This window comes from Ahaetulla prasina, chromosome 9 (assembly GCF_028640845.1).
Source record: "Ahaetulla prasina isolate Xishuangbanna chromosome 9, ASM2864084v1, whole genome shotgun sequence".
NCBI lineage: Eukaryota > Metazoa > Chordata > Lepidosauria > Squamata > Colubridae > Ahaetulla > Ahaetulla prasina.
The window spans coordinates 4270475-4290600 of NC_080547.1; the positions used below are offsets into that span (position 1 = coordinate 4270475).

At 45.2% G+C, this 20126-nt stretch overlaps 1 protein-coding gene across 2 annotated transcripts in view; it reads right to left on the reverse strand.

The window, feature by feature from the left end:
- The window catches only part of PHYHIP (phytanoyl-CoA 2-hydroxylase interacting protein), an 81633-nt gene that overhangs the window by 17623 nt on the left and 43884 nt on the right, over positions 1–20126 (reverse strand). Inside the window, exons 2-3 of one of the 2 annotated variants that reach the window (XM_058194855.1) lie at positions 17623–17713; positions 10201–10384 (exon numbers count right to left, since the gene is read on the reverse strand). In XM_058194855.1, the coding sequence (XP_058050838.1) occupies positions 10201–10365 (165 nt within the window). In that variant the 5' untranslated portion in view covers positions 10366–10384; positions 17623–17713. The remainder of the gene's footprint in view (positions 1–10200; positions 10385–17622; positions 17714–20126) is intronic. The other variant, XR_009156519.1, reaches the window with a different exon arrangement.

Sequence of the window (20126 nt, forward strand, 5' to 3'; positions counted from 1 at the left end):
CAGGTCCACACATGAAGGTCCAATTAAAACTGATCTTTGAATCCACTATTTTTGAAAACACACACACTATCATTTGAAGTAAAGAAAAGCACCTTTAAGAACAACTATGACCCAGATCAGAGGTGGGTTTCAGCAGGTTCTGACCAGTTTTGAAGAACCGGTAGCGGAAATTTTGAGTAGTTCGGAGAACCAGTAGTAAAAATTCTGATTGGCCCTGCCCCCGTCTATTCTCTGCCTCCCAAGTCCCAGCTGATTGGGAGGAAATGGGGATTTTGCAGTATCCTTCCCCTGGATTGGGAAGGGAATGGGGATTTTACAGTATCCTTCCCCTGGAGTGGGGAGGGAATGGAGATTTTACAGTATCCTTTCCCTGGAGTGGAGAGGGAATGGAGATTTTACAGTATCCTTCCCCTGGATGGGGGAGGAAATGGAGTATTTTGCAGTATCCTTCCCCTGGAGTGGGGAGGGAATGGGGATTTTGCAGTATCCTTCCCCTGAAGTGGGGAGAGAATGGAGATTTTGCAGTATCCTTCCCCTGCAGTGGGCTGGTAATAGAGTTTTTACAGTATCCGTCCCATGCCATGCCCACCAAGCCACACGCACAGAACCGGTAGTAAAAAATGTTGAAACCCACCACTGACCCAGATTCCCTCATAATCTCCACCGTCTCCAGCACAGTCTTTATCAACCTTGGCAACTTGATGATGCGTGGACTTCAACTCCTAGAATTACCCAGCCACACATCTTAAAGTTGTGAAGAATGATAATAATAATAAAATAATAATAAAAACTTGCCATAGGAACTGACAGCCTCACCTAAAATAGCAATTTTCAACCTCTTGTGGTTTACATCCCTCTGTCACTTTGTTTGTGACCTGGATCCCATGATAGCAACAATTTTTTCCAAGGATACCTGTTTGTTAGTAGGCCTTCTGTGATCATTATAATTTACTATAAAATCTACAGATATGAAGTTTTATCACTTGCCTTGTGCCCCCCTCCCCTAGACAACTGAAGATGCAGGTGTTAGGATTCCAAGTAATACACCTATAACCTCCTCCTTCCAGCCACCTGTGGGAATGTCCTTGGTTCTCAGGGGAAAACAGGGCTGGTCTGCTGGGGGTTCGGGAGAACCTGTAACTAAGATTCTGTGCAGTTTGGAGAACCCCCAAATCCCACTCCTGGCTGGACCTGCCCACCCCACCCTGCCCCTCCCAGGAGTCCCCACGCGGCCCGTTTTGGATGCAGGTAAGTAGAGGATGTGCACGGAGACTTGGGGAGGGCAAAAAATGGGCCTACCAGACGTTCTGCCCATTTCCAGCCTCCAGAGAGCTTCTGGAGCCTGGGGAGGCCGTTTTTGCCCTCCCAGAGGTTTGAGGAAAGCCTTCAGAGGCTGGGGAGGGCAAAAATGCCCCCCTCCCGCCATGATGCACCAGGGCCCACCATGGCCACGTCTACCCAGCAACCATGGCCCACCATGGCCACATCTACCCAGAGAACCCCTTGCTACAATTTTTGAAGCCCACCCCTGGGGGAAATTATTTTGTTTTGGCTAAAAAACCCCAGCTATCCCCCCCCCTCCGACTCCCTATCCCTCAGCGCTGTTGTGGCAACACTGAAGCCTCCAAGATGGCCTCAGTCAGCCCAGCTTCAGAGTTGACAGGCTTGAGAGATTGAGCAAAACTATGCTCACGCATTCCATCCCTTGTCCTTAGGGGTTGTGCATTAGAATGAATAATGCGCCATCTTACAAAGAAACTCATCCGCCGTTATAAGTCTTGGGCTCTTGCATGTTTTCATGCAATCGCAATCGATTAAAGAGCACTTGGAAACTGGTTGAAGAGAATGACCAGAAAAGCATCTCTTCTTATTAATTCAGATGTCTTTTTTTAAAAAATTTATTTACATTTATATCCCGCCCTTCTCCGAAGACTCAGGGCGGCTTACAGTGTATAAGGCAATAGTCTCATTCTATTTGTATATTTTTACAAAGTCAACTTATTGCCCCCCCAACAATCTGGGTCCTCATTTTACCTACCTTATAAAGGATGGAAGGCTGAGTCAACCTTGGGCCGGGCTTGAACCTGCAGTAATTGCAGGCTGCTGTGTTCTAATAACAGGCTTCTTCCAGCCTGAGCTATCACGGCCCCTGATAACTGTTTTGAGGAACATTCAGCTAAATGGCAATGAACCTGGTGGCTCCAAGAGCGATGGTTTAAATTAAATGCAAACTGACTCTGGAACCAGTTGGCACTGCATTCTATGAGTCAGGATGACTTCCATGTACAAGTGCAAATCAACATCTGAATTACTACAGATCATGGCTTCAAAGAGTCTAGCTTAGAAAGAATCTAATTAGGAACTCTTGGTTACTACTAAAAAAAAAATCCTACCAAAATGGATCCAGTGAGTTGGCGCAAATTGTCCAAACATATTCTATACCCATGATGGCAAACCTATGGCATGTGGCATGCAGAGCCTTCTCAGTGGGCACACAAGCCATCGCCCCAGCTCAACTTCGCCGTGCATGCGTGTGCGCCGCCCACTGGCCAGCTTGTTTTCGGTTCTCTGCCGTGCACACATGGGGTGTGGGGCACATGCGGGAGACAGGGGCGCATGCACAGGGGAGTGGGGCGCACCCATGGGGGTCGCACACACATGCAGGGGGGTGGGGGCATGTGGGGGGTTGCACGTGCATTGCATTATGGGTGGGTGGGTGTGTGCACGCACTTTTGGCATTTGGTGCCGAAAAGGTTAGCCATCACTGTTCTATTCCGTAGAATTTGAGTTCCTGATGTATACCCAGTGCATAAACATAGTGTTAGAGAGCCAACCAGCTTTCCTATCTTATTTTTCCCATTCTTCCATTTCAATGAAATGTCCTCTTCCCCCCAAAAGGAAAATAAACTTCCAGATACTGGAGAAAGTAAGTTCTCCCACTTTGTTTTGTGACTATATTATGTATGCCTTTGTAAATATTTAAGGAGCTCTTACCAACACGCCATACCTTTCCAATGCTTTTTTGCTCCCAGACGAATTGTTCCATCAAAAAAACAAAAAAAACAACGACAACACCCTTCCATTTGAAGTATCCATCAGTTGGGGGTATTGCAAAAGGTTAGCCATACGAAGGGTACTTAAAAATTAGTTGGTTGAAAGTATATTCCATTTAGTAGGAAGCTGACTCATAAGCCAAGTTCCATTACCTTCAGTTCAATCTAAGCATCTCTTAAATTTCTCTAAAAGCAAAGTTTGCTTTTAAAGTTATACGGACGTGGGGCTTAACAAACATTGTCCTGACATCTTCCTCCTTTTTGGAAGAAAGAAAAAAACATTCTGTTTAGGTCGGTCCTTCTGAAAACGCTGTATTAGTATTGCATTTCTTTTATTAGATGATTTTGACTGGTTAAGTGCCTTCACTCAACTGCACCAATCAGGCATCAACTGCTACAACAGTTCTCAGTAAGTTACACATCAGTGGTGAAATCCAATTTTTTTTCCTACCGGTTCTTTGGACGTGGCTTGGTGGGCATGGCAGGGGAAGGATACTGCAAAATCTCCATTCCCACCCCGCTCCAGGGGAAAGATACTGCAAATTTCCTCATTCCCTCCCCACTTCTGGGAGAAGGATATTGCAAAATCTCCATTCCCACCCCACTCTGGGGCCAGCCGGAGGTGGCATTTGCCGGATCTCCGGACTGCTCAAAATTTCCACTACCGGTTCTCCAGAACCTGTCAGAACCTGCTGGATTTCACCCTGATACACATCTAAGGGAACCAGATAAATTATATATTGCTGCCCTACATTAATCAAAATGTGTACAGCTATTTGGTGGTGCAAATATTTAATTTAAAAAGATTTTTCAAAATTTTTGGGAACTGCCTCTCTCACAGGATGTAAATGAAGGTACTCCTCGACTTACGACCACAACTGAGCCCAAAATTTATGTTGCTAAGTGAGACCTTTGTTAAGTGAGTGCTGCCCCACGTTACGGCTTTCCGTGCCACAGTTTGTTAAGTGAATCGCTGCAAGTTGTTAAATTAGTCACACGGTTGTTAAGTGAAGCTTCCCCGTTGACTTGGCGTGTGTCAAAAGGGGATTATGTGGCTCTGGGACACTGCAAATCGTCATAAGTGTGAGTCAGTTGTCAAGCATCTGAATCAGTGGTGGGTTTCAAAAACTCTTACTACCAGTTCTGTGGGCGTGGCTTGGTGGGCGTGGCTTGGTGGGCGTGGCATGGGACAGATACTGTAAAATCTCCATTCCCTGCCTGATCCAGGAGAAGGTTACTGCAAAATCCCCATTTCCTCCCAATCAGCTGGGACTTGGGAGGCAGAGAATAGATGGGGGTGGGGCCAGTTTGCACCTATTCGGGAGAACCGGTTGTTAACTTTCTAAGCAGCTCGGAGAACCGGTTGTTGGAGGAAATCTTATTTTGTTTTTTTTCCCCACTTTACAGGGCTAATCCTGTAAGGAAGGCAGGAAGGAAATGTTCTGGTGGTGTTTCTAGCCTCATCTTTATTGCCCTGCTTACAGAAACTGCCTCTCTGGTTAACCCTTATTACATTGTAACAGTTAAGGCGAAGCACCCATCGATGTGAGTGGCGTTGAGTTGGCCACGCCCACATAGTCACATGACCACCAAGCCACGCCTACCCAGCTGGTCATTAGGGCAGAGAAGTGGTTGTTAAATTATTTGAATCCCACCAGTGGGCGGGGCCAGTCAGAATTTTTACTACAGGTTCTCCGAACTACTCAAAATTTCCGCTACCAGTTCTCCAGAACTGGTCAGAACCTGCTGAAACCCATCTCTGACCTGAATGTAAAGCACATGACCACAGGGATGTTGCAACGGTCGTTAAGTGTGAAAAAATGGTCATAAGTCGCTTTTTCCAGTGCCGTCGTAACTTTGAATGGTCACTAAACAAACGGATGTAAATTGAGGGCTACCTGTAGAACATTATTGTTTTTGTTTGAGAATTGTTAGCAGGGACTTTTGTTTGACTTACTGACAGATTGAAAGCAGCGGAGAAATTAAAAGAATTGGAGGATTACCATACTAGCTAAGTGAACTTCGTGACTGGAGAGCACAGCAATATTGATTGCCATCCATTATTTTTCATGAATAAGATAACATGTTCCCGTAAAATAATGGAAATATTTTTTATGGCGTTATATTTTCTACACCCCACTTACCACCAGTTTGGATGAGGTTAAAAAATAAGTGATAAGTTCAGGTTTTATGGTGAACTGTTAGAAGATATCATGAACATTTGATATCAGATATGAGGGCTATATTCAGCGATTTCTTCAAATCATTAACTTCCAAATGCCCATCCCCCAATTCTTACTGATTTATTATTTAATCCTCACCTGTTCACAGGATCTAACCTAAATCCCATAGATTCTGCTGAAGAGGTAAACCTCTATGTGCAAAAGTTTAAATGCACATCCATATGAGAGAAAAACGATTTCCTGCAAATAGTTAACTAGAGGACCAACGGGAAATGGTCCGCTTAGACGTCTTCTAAATATATATAGATATAGATATATATATTAAGGGAAGTGTACATGTAACGTGCCATTTATGCATACAGGTCACATACAGGTCAGAATGCGGCTGCGCGGGTGATAGAGGGAGCCCCTCGTGGCTCCCATGTGACACCTCTCCTGCGCAGACTGCACTGGCTACCTGTGGCCTTCCGGGTGCGCTTCAAGGTTTTGGTAATTATCTTCAAAGCGCTCCATGGCATAGGGCCGGGTTACTTACGGGACCGTCTGCTGCCACCGATTGCCTCTCACCGACCCGTGCGCTCTCACAGGGAGGGACTCCTCAGGGTGCCGTCAGCCAGGCAGTGCCGACTGGCGACACCCAGGGGAAGGGCCTTTTCTGTGGGGGCTCCCACCCTCTGGAACGAACTTCCCCCAGGACTTCGCCAACTTCCTGACCTTCGAACCTTCCGCCGCGAGCTTAAGACACATCTATTTATTTGCGCAGGACTGGACTAGAATTTTTAAATTTTGAATTTGGTTTTAATGGGGTTTTATTATTTGTATTTCTATTTTAAATATTCGGCCTTATTTAATAAGTTTTTTAATTGTTGTTTTATCCTGTATTTATATATGTTTTATTCTGGCTGTAAACCGCCCTGAGTCTCTAGGGAGATAGGGCGGTATAAAAATGCGAAAAATAAATAAATAAATAAATAAATACCAAGTGTAGGTTGATCACGTCAGGAAAAATTAGCCCTTACTACACGGGTGTCAAACTAGATTTCTTTGAGGGCTGGATCAGCATTGTAGTTCTCCTCCGGGAGGGGGACAGGGGGGAAGGCGAGGAGAGGAGACGGGATGGGACAGAGGCCTCCTGCAGCACCCTGCCAGCCAAAATGGGGCACCGGGGCCGCACCAGGCCCCTCTGCACCCTGGTTTGGCAAGCAAAGTGCTGCAGGAGGACATCCAGGCCTAAAACGGTGCCCCGGTTTGGCTGCCAGACCAAAGGACCGTGGGCCAGTCCTTTGCTATTTTCAAGCCAGCACCGCGGGCCAGGTTTGAGCACCCCATGGGCCGGATTCAGCCCGCAGGCCTTGAGTTTGACGCCCGTGCTCTACTATGATTTGTTTTTGAAAAATGAACTTTTCTAAAGTAGGTGGGCTCAAGTGTTCCTTCTCGTGGATCAAACACGAGAAGGAACACTTGAGAGAACGCTGCTTTTAAAAGAGAACAAGGCCTCCCCAACGGGCTTTAATATTCCTCTGCCGCGTTGTTTCTGTGGCAACGGCATACACAGAAGGAGCCCAGGAAAAAAAAAAGCAGAGGAAACTAACTGCAGGAAGGGGCAAAAAAATTGTTAAATGTGAAGCAGAATTTCCATAGCAACTAATCCCGCTAAGAAGCATCAAAATTAGTGACTCCATTTCGAAGGGAGAAAATGTGAGCAAAGTGACTTTTCTACAATGGTTCAGAATGGAGCTAGTTGACTGATCCTTTGCCTATGTTTTGAAATCGCTTTTAAAAGATGTCCTTTAATCACCATTATTGGGATGAAAATTTCCATCGCTAAACAAGGTGGTGGTAAAGCAAAGGTGAAATGCTCCCGGTTTGGACCGGATCGGGCAATCCGGTAGCGATCGTAGCAGGTGATTCGGAGAATCAGTAGCGATGGTGGCGCGAGGCTCCGGCCACCCGATTGGGTGTCGTTACTTCCTGGTTTTAATCAGGAAGTAATGCGTTTTTTACCCTCTGCGCATGCACAGAAGGTTTTGCGCATGTGCAGAGGGTTTGTGCATGCATGTGATACACGCATGGGGTGCGTGCAGTTCCGAACCAGTAAGGAAGGTAAGTAAATTTCACCCCTGTAGTAAAGCAACCAAAGTTTTGTCATGGTTGGAAAAAGAAATTGCTGCAGTTGTTAAGTGAAACTCAAGGGTCATTAAGCAAAGCGGCTCCCACCACCACCTTGACTTTGCTCAAGTCACAAATGGTCATCCCCTGATCCCAGAATGTTTCAAATATCGTCGATACATCCCAGTTGCCGAGTGCCCAAATTCTGATCACTTTTTTGAACGTCTTTATAAGTTTGAAGAGTTACTAAATGAATGGTGTTAAGTTGCGGACAGTGGAGGGTTCCACCTACCGTTGCTACTGGTTCGCAAATGGGAGCACACCCATGCAGCGCTTCTGCGCATGTACAGAACCTTCTGTTCATGCGCAGATGGTCTGCAATGACGTCCAGGTGGGTGGGCGGAGCCTCCCGCCGCTACCAGTTCGTACGAACCTGTAGGAACCCACCACCGGTATAATTCTACATCCTTAATTCAGGATCAGAGAAAGTTGAGATTTCCTTTTCCAGCTGGTAACTGTAACCAAAGTTAGCCTCCTGGATCAGTCAACTTCAGTCAGGGAAAGAAATTTTATTTTCTTTTATGCATGACATCAATTGGGGTAAGAGATCTAAGAATTCCCAAATGATGTACAGCTGTCATTCCTAACACCCTAGACCAGGGTAGTCAACCTTTTTATACCTACCGCCCACTTTTGTATCTCTGTTAGTAGTAAAATTTTCTAACCGCTCACCGGTTCCACAGTAATGCGCCGTGTATCGTTGTCTGCGCATGCCTCTCGCACATCGTGGATTGAGTTTGAGAGGGGCACTGGCTACCAGCTCTGATTGTCTGTTACAGCTGGGTGGTGTGGGAGGAGTTGCGCCAGCTATTCTGGGATGAGGCTCTTTTGTTTGCGGTCACACTATAGCGCCATTTAGTTTCACTTACGTAACGTGAACTAAACTTATGCGTGGGCGATACAAACAGTATATTTTCAGAAATTTAAATTGTCACGGGGAATTTTATGAAAACCTAATGAAAATGTTTTTAAATAATGCTATGAAAAATTTTTAAAAAGTCAATTAAATTAAAAAAAAGGAAAGTGCTTCAGTATTGGAGAAAACCCCTACCGCCCACCATGAAAGCTGGAACACCCACTAGTGGGCGGTAGGGACCAGGTTGACTACCACTGCCCTAGACTCTGGGAAATGTAGTGTAGGAATTTAGCGCTCACCCCTTTCCGAGGAAAATGAGATATCTTGGGAAATATTAAAATATTTCCCCTAAAAGGGAGGCAGAACCCCCACCCCCATTTTTGTCAATGGGCTATTAAGGCCTGGACCATTCTATTCTACATAACAAAGATCTACCTCCTTCAGGCAGAGCCATAATAGGAACTGCCCAAAGCCCTTTCATTACATCATCATCTCAGCCAGAATCAACCAAACTTGGGACTTAAAAACACAACCTACAAAGTTCTCCCTGCATGGCCCCATGGGAGTCTGACAACCAATCAGAACACAAGCTCAAATTCAAAAGCCAGAGAGGGTATACAACTCAGGCACTCTCAGCATCTCTGCCCTTTTGTTCTCCGCCCAACAACATCAAGGCATGTAATCCGGTCCACCATTAAAAACCATCTTTCCAAGCGGCCACCATGTTTCCAATGTCTTTCTCCCCACTTGGAACTGAACCCAGAAGGACATTTCTTCCAACAGTAGTTCAGGCTAAGGATTGGATCTTATCCTTCGTGAATTGAATGAATCGTTCTGGAAATCAGATGCAGCCTTGACCACGAGAAGCAGATTTCAAACACAAATTTCCAACAAGTCAAAGTTTAACAGATCTCATTTTTCTCTTCCCCCTCCATTTTAAGAGTTGTTGGTAAATTTCCAAAGAACATTATGAACAATAAATGGTTTTTTTTAACTAGATTTATTTTCAAGCAACCTGTGCAATACAAATGTGGCATTCCATCTATCTCATGAAACTCTGGTTTAGAAATCACAATTCCCATCGTTGTCTGGGCTGGAAGAATGGCTAATTAACTACCTTAAGGACATAGTACAGACATGCTCATGGGGCCCAGTGGTGGGTTTCAAATTTTTTTATTACCGGTTCTGTGTGTGTGGTTTGGTGGCAAGTGGCATGGCTTGGTAGGTATGGCAAGGGAAAAATACTGTAAAATCTCAATTTCCACCCCACTCTGGGGGAAGGATACTGCAAAATCCCCATTTCCTCCCGATCAGCTGGGATTTAGGAGGCAGAGAATAGACGGGGCGGGGCCAGTCAGAATTTTTACTACCGGTTTTCTGAACTAATCCAAATTTCTGCTACCAGTTCTCCAGAACTGGTCAGAACCTGCTGAAACCCACCACTGTCATGGGCGCTTCCAAAGAGGAATTAGATTATATTGTTTACTCTTCATCCGAATAATATTCAGATATTTTGGGTGTACAATTTAAAGATTTTTCGGAACAGTAAGCACCTAAATCACAATAATAAATAAACTTTTAGCATCCCCAGAATAGCCAGGTTGGTGAGATATGAAGACACATTCAACACATTTGCATCAGATTGTGGAGGAAAAGGTTGTGTTGCACGCATGCGGGGCTGAAAATGCAACAATGACAATTTTAGGGAAATGAAGACAGCTTTGTCCACCAGAGTTGCAGTCCAACATAGACCAAGTTGGAAGGCTCCTAACTGGAGAGTACTTTTTCTAAGAAGGACTTCCACCAGCGTGATCCAAAAGGAGTAAAAAAAAAAAAAGAAGTTATGAAGCAAAGGAATGATCAAGGAGAGACAAGATGCTGTAACGATTTCTACCCTACTCCGCACGCCAACATTTCACACCAACATCTAGTAGCTTACCCGGTGTTTGAACTTGTTGGAGCTTTTATTTTCCTTCTTGTTCAAATCGATGAAGTAGTGGGTAACCCTATCCAGGTCTCCAACATCCATGGACCACGAAATTCGGAAGGAGTCACAGGTGATATTGTTGATCTCGATGCTGTGCGGGGTGGACAACAGCTCCATGATCCGACCAATTTGGCTCCTACAGTTGAGGCAGTGAAGAGAGGGTTATCCAAAAAGTTAGGTTTGCAGCAATATGTCAAGCCTAGCCCTCAAAACAACCTAGAACAGGGATGTCAAACTGGCGGCCCGCGGGCCGGATATGTCACACACAGGCCACGCCCACCCCAGCTCTGCGAATGGGGGAAACGTCACAAAACATCACATGACAGCAACATGACGCAACGAGTTTGACACCCGTGACCTAGAACAATCCAAAAAGTTCAGTTCTTTCTTTGCTGAAACCATATAAACAGAATCTTGCCAGATTAAGCCTGTACTACTGTATCCCTGATGGATATACCTTGGGAGATTTTAGGGACTGGCTAGCTTAAATCTATATCTGTTAGATATAGTGGTGAAGATGCTGGCCAAGAAACCAGGAGATTGTATTTAACAGATTAACAGAGTTGGAAGAGACCTTGTAGGACATCTAGTCCAACCGCCCCCACCACCGCCCAAGCAGGAGACCCTACACCATTTCTAACAGATTGTTTCCCAGTCTCTTCTTGAAAGCTTCCAGTGATGAAACTCCCACAGCTTCTGAAGGCATCCAAAGAAATCAGAACTCCAAGGCAGGACCATTCCTCAAAGAACATGTTTATTGGACGCATCATATCGGCACAGCTAGTGAAAACCAACTCTAAAATTTTCCTGCAGTTGCCGCGTAATTAAAAGAGCAAAAGTTTCCCTCCCCGGGTGTCACAGGTCACATTGTCCAATCAAAGCAGGTGGCGGGCTCCCTTGATCACTTCTGCTCCTCCTCCAACTGTCACTTGTTGGGATGACCTTGGTTCCCACAGGGGAGCTCATTCTTGTCTACAAGATGTTCTAGCTATTTCCCCCTCCTCCTCTCCCCATAGGTATAAAGGTAAAGTAAAGGTTCCCCTTGCACATATGTGCTAGTCGTTCCTGACTCTAGGGGGCGGTGCTCACCTCCGTTTCAAAGCCGAAGAGCCAGCGCTGTCCAAAGACGTCTCCGTGGTCATGTGACTGGCATGACCGTGGTCATGTGACTGGCCAAAGGCACACGGAACGCTGTTACCTTCCCACCAAAGGTGGTCCCTATTTTTCTACTTGCATTTTTACGTGCTTTCGAAACCACTAGGTTGGCAGAAGCTGGGACAAGTAACGGGAGCTCACCCCATTACACGGCAGCACTAGGGATTCGAACTGCCGAGCTGCCGACCTTTCGATCGACAAGCTCAACGTCCTAGCCCCTGAGCTACCGCGTTCCCCCCCCATAGGCATAGTGTGTGGCAACTGTGGAGTTGGCTTCAGCCAGGTTCGATTCAGAGTTGACACATCCTTTTTGACAAGCCGATGCTGAAGCTTCACACATATTTATGTGTGAAGAAAACAGTATTCCTGACACCAATTATTATTTTTTTGCTCTTTCTCCTTCTTGGGGCAACTCTGAAATCAAGAGCATGGTGAGGGGGAAGTCTACATGTGGTGGTCTTGACTCATGTCACCACTAAAATAAAGAAAGCAACTTCCTTCTCATACGTCTCTCCTTCCTCCTTCCCAATCTGTCGGGTTTTTTTTTTTCCTTTTGGGATTGCATGCTTTCCGTTGGAGGTTATTGCATAGACGAGTTAACGGCTAGAGAAACGGGAAACCTTTTAACAAATTCCCAACGCACATTTGCATTGCAGCTTGGGAATTGTGCACAGGTGAATATAGGAGTCACCCTTTCTCCAACGTGAGTGCTTTTTCCTCCCTGGAAAATTCAAAGGCGCTGATGAACCGGGAGAGTTTCTTTGATTGAACTTGAAAGATTCTGTATTCAATTCTTGAATACAGCTCATCTGTCTGGACCCCGCATTGCGTATCGGACATTAATACAATTGAACGAGGCCAGAGATATTTCACCGGAAGAGTCCTCCACTCCTCTGCTCACAACAAAATGCCTTATGCCACCAGACTTGAAATTTTGGGCTTATACAACTTAGAACTTCGCCGTCTTCGGTCTGATCTAAGCATAGTACATACACTTAAAATCGTCCTACCAGCCAATGAATACTTCAGCTTCAACCAAAACAATACAAGACCACAAAATAGATACAAAACTCATGGTAAACTGATCCAAACTAGACTGCAGAAAATCCGACTTCAGTAACAGAGTGGTCAACGCCTAGAATGCACTACCTAACTCTGTAGTTTCTTCCCCAAACCCCCAAAACTTTAACCTTAGACTAGCTACTGTAGACCTCACCCCATTCCTAAGTGGTCTGTAAGGGGCGTGCATAAGCGCACCTACATGCCTACCGTCCCTGTCCTAATGTCCCCTTTTATTTGTATCCTTTAACCTGTATTTATAATTATGTTTACACTTGTACCTGTCATAAAATAATGCTTGACCAAATAAATAAAATAAAAAAATAAAAATAATTCTAATTCAGTTAAGAAGTTAAATTCAAAAAGACAGTAACTCAGCGCATTAAGTTCTTGTAGACTGGAGTGATGGGGAAGCAGGAGAGATATGAAGGCACAACTGCCTGTAATTCTGCATCCCTGGACTTCAACCACTGCTTCTATCTGGTTTGGTTCTGCAACCCAACAAGACAGACACAGACTTCAGAGAATCATTAGAACTGCAGAAAAAACAATGGCTACCAACCTGCCTTGCATTGAGGACCTGTATACTGCACGAGTCAAAAAGAGGGCTGTGAAAATATTTACAGACCCCTCGCATCCTGGACATAAACTGCTTCAACTCCTACCCTCAAAACGACGCTACAGAGCACTGCACACCAGAACAACTAGACACAAGGACAGTTTTTTCCCGAAGGCCATCACTCTGCTAAACAAATAATTCCCTCAACACTGTCAAACTATTCACTAAGTCTGCATTCCTATTACTATTAATCTTCTCATCATTCCCATCACCCATCTCCTCGCACTTACTTGTTGCTGTATCCTTACGATTTATATTGATTGTTTCCTAGTATGATTTGATGGCTTATTTGTACCCTATGACTATCATTAAGTGTTGTACCTCATCATAGTTAACAAACGTATCTTTTCTTTTTATGTACACCGAGAGCGTATGCACCAAAGACAAATTCCTTGTGTGTGTCCAATCACACCTGGCCAATAAAGAATTCTATTGTATTGTATTGAAGGCATTCAAATTTAATCCACTAAGCCAGCTTTGCAAGGATACCAGTCCATAGCTGCTATCTGTTTGCTCCTCGGCTGAATCAACCCAATCTGAGACTCAGAGTCACCTAAAAAACAGGTGCCACCCCCACCCACCCCTCCATACCGTGACACAGCAGATGTTTTGAGAACAACTGACAGCAAACAGAGGCTTGATAGGAAGAGGAATATTTTCAGTTTGAAGCCTAAGCAAAATAATCAAGAGATGGTTTAGCTGCAAACCATCTCTTGATTATTTTGCCTTCACATTTCAAACCTGTGAAGTAAGCTACAGAATCCTATCTAGATTTCTGTGAAGGCTGAATTAACCGGGTTTTTTTGTAACATTCTTAGGAAAGCAAAACGGGAACTCTGTTTCTATCACGTAGATAGCAGTTGGACGGCTATCGCTGTGCAAAAGCACCAACAATAATAACATTTTGCCAGATGCCACAGCTGTGGTTAAAAATATTTTTATATGTGTATATATCCTGTGAGTCCCTTGGACTGCAAGGCGAACAAACAAGTCAGTTCTAGAGGAGATCAACCCTGACTGCTCTTTAGAAGGCCAGATCCTGAAGATGAAACTCAAATACTTTGACCACCTGATGAGAAGGAAGGACTCACTAGAGAAGAGCCTCATGCAGGGAAAGATTGAGGGCAAAAGAAGAAGGGGACGACAGAGAACGAGGTGGCTGGATGGAGTCACTGAAGCAGTCAGCATGAGTTTAAATGGACTCCAGAGGATGGTAGAGGACAGGAAGGCCTGGAGGAATGTTGTCCATGAGGTCGCGATGGGTCGGACACGACTTCACAACTAACAACAACAAAATATTGCACCTACGAAAGCTGCGGGCGGCCTGCAGGTAACATTTATACGACTGGGTGAAATAAATCTCACCCATGCATATTGTACGGGAGTGAAACAGTAGAAGCAAGGAGTTAGTTTGGAAGTTTGTAATGCCTGCTGCAAAGGATATACGGAAGGGAGAGAATGTGACATTTGCACCTTCTATGTGTCGCAGACCCAACATGAAGTTCTTATAGCCACCAAAGCTTTGTATGATATAAGACCGTCATGGTGAAGCTATGGCACGCATGCCACAGGTGGCACGCAGAGCCATATCGATCGGCACGCGAGCTCAGCTCTGCCAGCTGATTTTTGGGCCTTCTGGGCCCACAGGAAGTCAGCAAATGGGCCATTTCCGGCTTCTGGAGGGCCTTCAAGGAGGTGGGGAAGCCTGTTTTTGCCCTCCCCAGGCTCCTAGAAAGGCTCTAGAGCCTGGGGAGAGCAAAAAACGGGCCTACCGGGTCCACCGGGCCATCACATGCCAAAAGCGTGGGGAGAATGGGGGAGGGTCATGTGCGCATGCACAGGGGGTAGGGCGCATAGAATTATGGGTGTGGGCATGCACGCATGACACACACACCCGCACTCCCCCCGCTTTTGGCACGCGATGGCAAAATGGTTAGCCATCACTGATATAAGACATCATCTTATAGTATTTTGACGTACAATACTGATGGCAAGAAGATCATTAACACTGAAAAGCTGTGTAAGTACTACTTACAGTAAGTAACTACTACTGACAACTACTACGTACTAAAACATAACTGTTGATAGTTTGAATTTTCTAAACTTAGATGAGAAGCATCGAATGATGAAGAAAGTGAGGTACTAATACCACTCTATAAAGCCTTAGTAAGACCACACCTAGACCAGTTTTGGCTACCACGCTATAAAAAAAGATGTTGAGACTCTAGAAAAGAGTGCAGAGAAACGCAACCAGGAGGATTAGGGGCAGGGGTAGGCTCCTGGGGGTACGGCAAACCTCTAGCCAAGGATCGCCGGGGTTCGGCAAACCCCCAAATGCTACCCCTGGCTGGCCACGCCTCTCCCGCTCAGGAGTCTCTATGTGGCCCGTTCATCATTCCAGGTAAGTGCAGAGGCCGCACGGCGGGTCCGGGAGGGCAAAAAATGGCCCTACTGGAGGTTTCCGAAGTCTGGAAATGGGCCTGTTTCTGGCCTCCAGAGGGCCTCTGGACTCCGGGGGAAGTTGTTTTCGCCCATCTGGAGGCTCAAGAAAAGCCTCCAGAGCCTGGGGAGGGTGAAAAATGCCCACCCACCCCGCCGTGCTGCAGGCGGCTGACTAGGCCATGCCTACCATGGCCACGCCCACCCAGCAACGGGGCAGCGAACTCATTGCTAAAGGATCTGAAGCCCACCCCTGATTAGGGGCCTGTGGAGCCAAGAATAGTTTTCAACTTGATCTAGAAAACTGCTCTAGCTGAGGTTGGACACTTTTTTTTTTAATTTGAATTTATATCCCGCCCTTCTCCGAAGACTCAGGGCGGCTTACACAGTGTTAAGCAATAGTCTTCATCCATCTGAATATTATATACATTTGACGCTATCGTGAGCACCAGAAATGTTCAAGCCAACATGGAAGTTGCCATCAGTGCAAAATGTATTTATTTTTTTAAATTATACTTTATTAAACTTTTTTTATATTAAAAACATAGAAAAAAAAATAAACGGTTATATCACTTAACAGCTATTTGTGGTGTTTTTCTTATAACAATAGTCCGTGCAATGATTACAAACATTAAATTGTATGTATTTGTGTTCTTGTTTTATCTATTGTTTATACTTAGTAACTAAATTACCTTGTCTATCTCCTTTCTATCCATTTATACCACTGTTCCCATATATTATAAAATACCGATGTCTCTTTATCTTTTAAACTCAGCGTTAGTTTGTCCAGTTCTGCAAAATGGATTTATTTTGTTAGTAATGATTTAGTCATATGATTAATCCCTGCCAAGAACATACTATAGGACAGGGATGAAATTCAAATTTTTTTTTACTACCAGTTCTGTGGGCGTGGCTTGGTGGGCGTGATGTGGCTTGGTAAGCGTGGCTTGGTGGGTGTGGCAGGGGAAGAATACTGCAAAATCTCCATTTCCACCCTACTCCTGAGGGAAGGATATTGCAAAATCTCCATTCCCATCCCATTCTGGGGCCAGCCAGAAGTGGTATTTGCTGGTTCTCCAAACTACTCAAAATTTCCGCTACAGGTTCTCTAGAACCTGTTGGATTTCATCCCTGCTATAGGACCTACATAGGCTGCCAGAATCCATGTCTACATCAATATTGATATTTGAAGCCCAAGAGGTCTTGAGGGTGAAATATCTAAGTTTGTGTTGACTTAGACAGTTGTTCTGTCCCCCCTCACCTCCGTCCGAGCGATGGCTTAATTAGCCGGCACTATCAGCTCTGGCAGCAAACTAGCAAGCATCTGCCAAGTGACTCTGTTATCTCCCTTGATGCCGATGAGTCACCCAGGAACAAACAGTACTTCAGCTCTAGTTAAGCAGTTGATTTGCCTGCTACGAAGAGGCATAGCAGCCCTCGCTGCTTTTATATCCTGTGGGGTGTGGCTCCATGACTCAGCACTTCCTAGGCCTGCCCCACCCCTGCTTCTGTTGTTCCCGCCTCTCCTGCCTACGAAACCTAGGGTCCAGCCAGGCCTGATTGCCATCAGCTGGGTCTGGAGGCGTGGCCTAGGGGAGGAAAGAGTCAGGGGATGGAGGCCTCATTATCTCTTCCACCAGGCCTGCCTCTGGCTCCTGGAGCTGAGCCAGGGAAGCTGGTGCTCCAGAGGTAAATCCTGATGGCCCTTCCCCCTCACTTTCCAAGTCACTTTCTGGCAGGGGGCCCGGCTCAGGGGGTGCAGACACAACAGTGTTTTCAGTAAAAAAAAAAAAAACACCAAAAAAGGACTATCCAAATGATTATTTCATGCATAGAAGTCTTTTTTTGTTGCGGATGTTCATTTTGCTCTTCACCTTATCGCACACTTGGTTGTTGCAATGATTTATACTTGTTAGTCAGATGAAATATTTAGTAAGAATTTGTGCAAGACAAGCTATTATATGTTAATCCTCTTGAACTGTTTTTGGCAAGAACTTGGTAAGAAGGTCTTTGGGGCAAGAATGGGTTTGAGAAAGCAGCAATTTAAAGGAGGGTATTCTTCATACAGGGGCACACATGGCTCAGCAGTTAAAGACACAAACCTGGTCAGTTGGAGACCTGACGCCCTCTGTTCGAGTCCCGAGCTCCGTGCAACAGGGTGAGTTCCCGTTACTTGCCCCAGCTCCTGCCCACCTAGGAGTTTGAAAGCATGTAAACGCAAGTAAGTAAATAGGTACCACTTTGGTGCCTAGCGCCCTAGAGTAAGAGACAACTGAACAGTGGAAATCTTTAACTTTTATTCTTCATATAGGCCCATGATGGCGAACCTATGGCAAGCGTGCCACAGGTGGCACATGGAGCCATATCAGTGGGCATACAAGCTCAGCTCTGGCGCGCATGCACACGGTGGCCAGTTGATTTTCAGGCCTTCTGGGCCCACCGGAAGTAGGGAAACAGGCTGTTTCTTGCCTCTGGAGAGTCTCCAGGGGAGGTGGGGAAGGCTGTTTTTGCCCTCCCCAGGCTCCCAGAGAGGCTCTGGAGCCTGGAGAGAGCAAAAAATGGACCCACTGTGCCATTACGTGCCAAAAGCGTGGGGAGTGTGGGTGGGGTCGCGCGTGCATGCACGGGGGGCATAGAATTATGGCTGTGGGCACGTGCGCGCAAACCCCCCTGCACTCCCCCCGCTTTTGGCACGTGATGGCAAAAAGCCATCACTGATATAGGTGTTTAAATTCTGGAATTATTTCCTCTCTGCACAATTATAGTTTGACCTCTAATTTTTTGCTCTCCAGAGGAAGTCTACTTCCAGGTTTTTAGTAGAATCTGTGTTTTTTACGTAGTCTCTCAAGTTGTGTTGTCACCTTGCTTTTTTGTACACAGACTTATGGTTCTAAACACCTGAAATTCCACCTAGCCTTATTGCTTACATTCTATTTTTAATCTCTGCCTTTTGATGATTTTATAACAAAAAGAGAGAGGCAACTCCTGCAGCTTAATTACCAACCGAACCAGCTGCTTTCTCAAAGAAGGAAATCGGGTTCAGCGTGATTTGCCTGAAGTAATCTCCCTCGGCTGCTTGTAATTATCCAATTGTCTTCTATGTGCTTACAAATGGATTGCTTTATGATTTATTTTAATAACTTGCCAAGGGTGGAACTTGATTAGCAACATGGATGGATGGTAGCTGTGTGTGCGAGTCCACCCACATTCCCAACCTTGCCCAATGAAATGGAGTCTTAGTAAGACTGTTTTCGGGGTGGGGAAAGGAGTAGAGAGGGCTAGGTTTTTTTTTTTTTTTTTTATATAAAAAGTTTTTATTGGTCAAAAAAGATTTATGCAAATACATATCAGGTATGGTAAATTTTCATTTTTCTTATACATGATAAGAATTTTACTCAAAATTTTAAACACATACAACAGCCATATGGCAAGCAGGTGATACGAAGTAGCTAAGTTTCAATCTTACATACACAATAAGGAAGGGTCAAGAATAATCAGAATATCATACGAAAGAGAATAAGGAAAACCAACACAATACCAAATATCTTTGTCACTTCCTAGTTTTGGATCTCAGAACTCTGGGCTCAGCCTGACCCAATTCCAGGGCCGCAACAGCGGCAGCCGCCTCCGCCCCATGGTCTATAACCTCCCCTTCTTCAATTCCTGGGTCATCTAAATCCAGGAGGGCTTTGTGTTCCTCCACGTAGGCCGCAGCCTCCGCAATTGTACTAATTTTTTTCGTAATGCCCTCCCGGAAAATCATCAATCCTCTGGCATCAGCCATCTGAAGCCCACTCCTTCTGGTACAATTTGCTTGATAAAAGTAATATTTCTTTCTCATTTCACGTACCTGTCTGGGAATCTGCCTCAGAATGGCTATCTCCTGCCCCTATAAGTCAGTGCCCCACTCCTATGTTTTCTAAGAATTTCATCTCTCGCCTCTTTTCACAAATTTGACATGAACCTCTCTAGGAACTGCATGCGTGCATATTGTGAATTAACTCTATAAACTCGATCCACATCCCAATTCATAAAATCAACACCTCTCCCAAGAAATTCTCCCAACAGTTTAGTCACAACATCTCTCAAGTCTTCTTGGTCCACTTCTTCCAAATTTTGAAACCTAAGGAAATAAGACATTTTATCCATCTGTAGTCCAAGCACAGCATTGCTTGTCGCCTCCCTCTTTTCTGCACTGCCCGCATCTCACCCTCCAGACCTTCCACTTTCTGCTTATTTTCTGCTGAGACTTGTTGAGTATCCTTTAAATCCTTTTGGATAGTCACAATTTCTGCTCTTATTTCATCCAGTTTCTTGTCCATATTAGATAACTTTTCCAGAATTCTCCATTTCTCCAGCAGTTGGTCTCTGACCTTTGCCATTTAAAAAAAATTTTCAAAATCCTCAGGCAAGCACAGTATCCTTATAATTTCCTCCGGATCCACCAGGGGCACTCACAGGAGCAACGAGTCCAGAGTACAGTTAATCAACCAGGAAGTCAAGGGAAGTGATGTCATCAAGATTCTCATAGTGAAGGCGGAAGCTGGACGCCACCATTGTTCCCCAGAGGAGGGGGCCTCAAACCTCCCTCCTAAATTTCTCCATC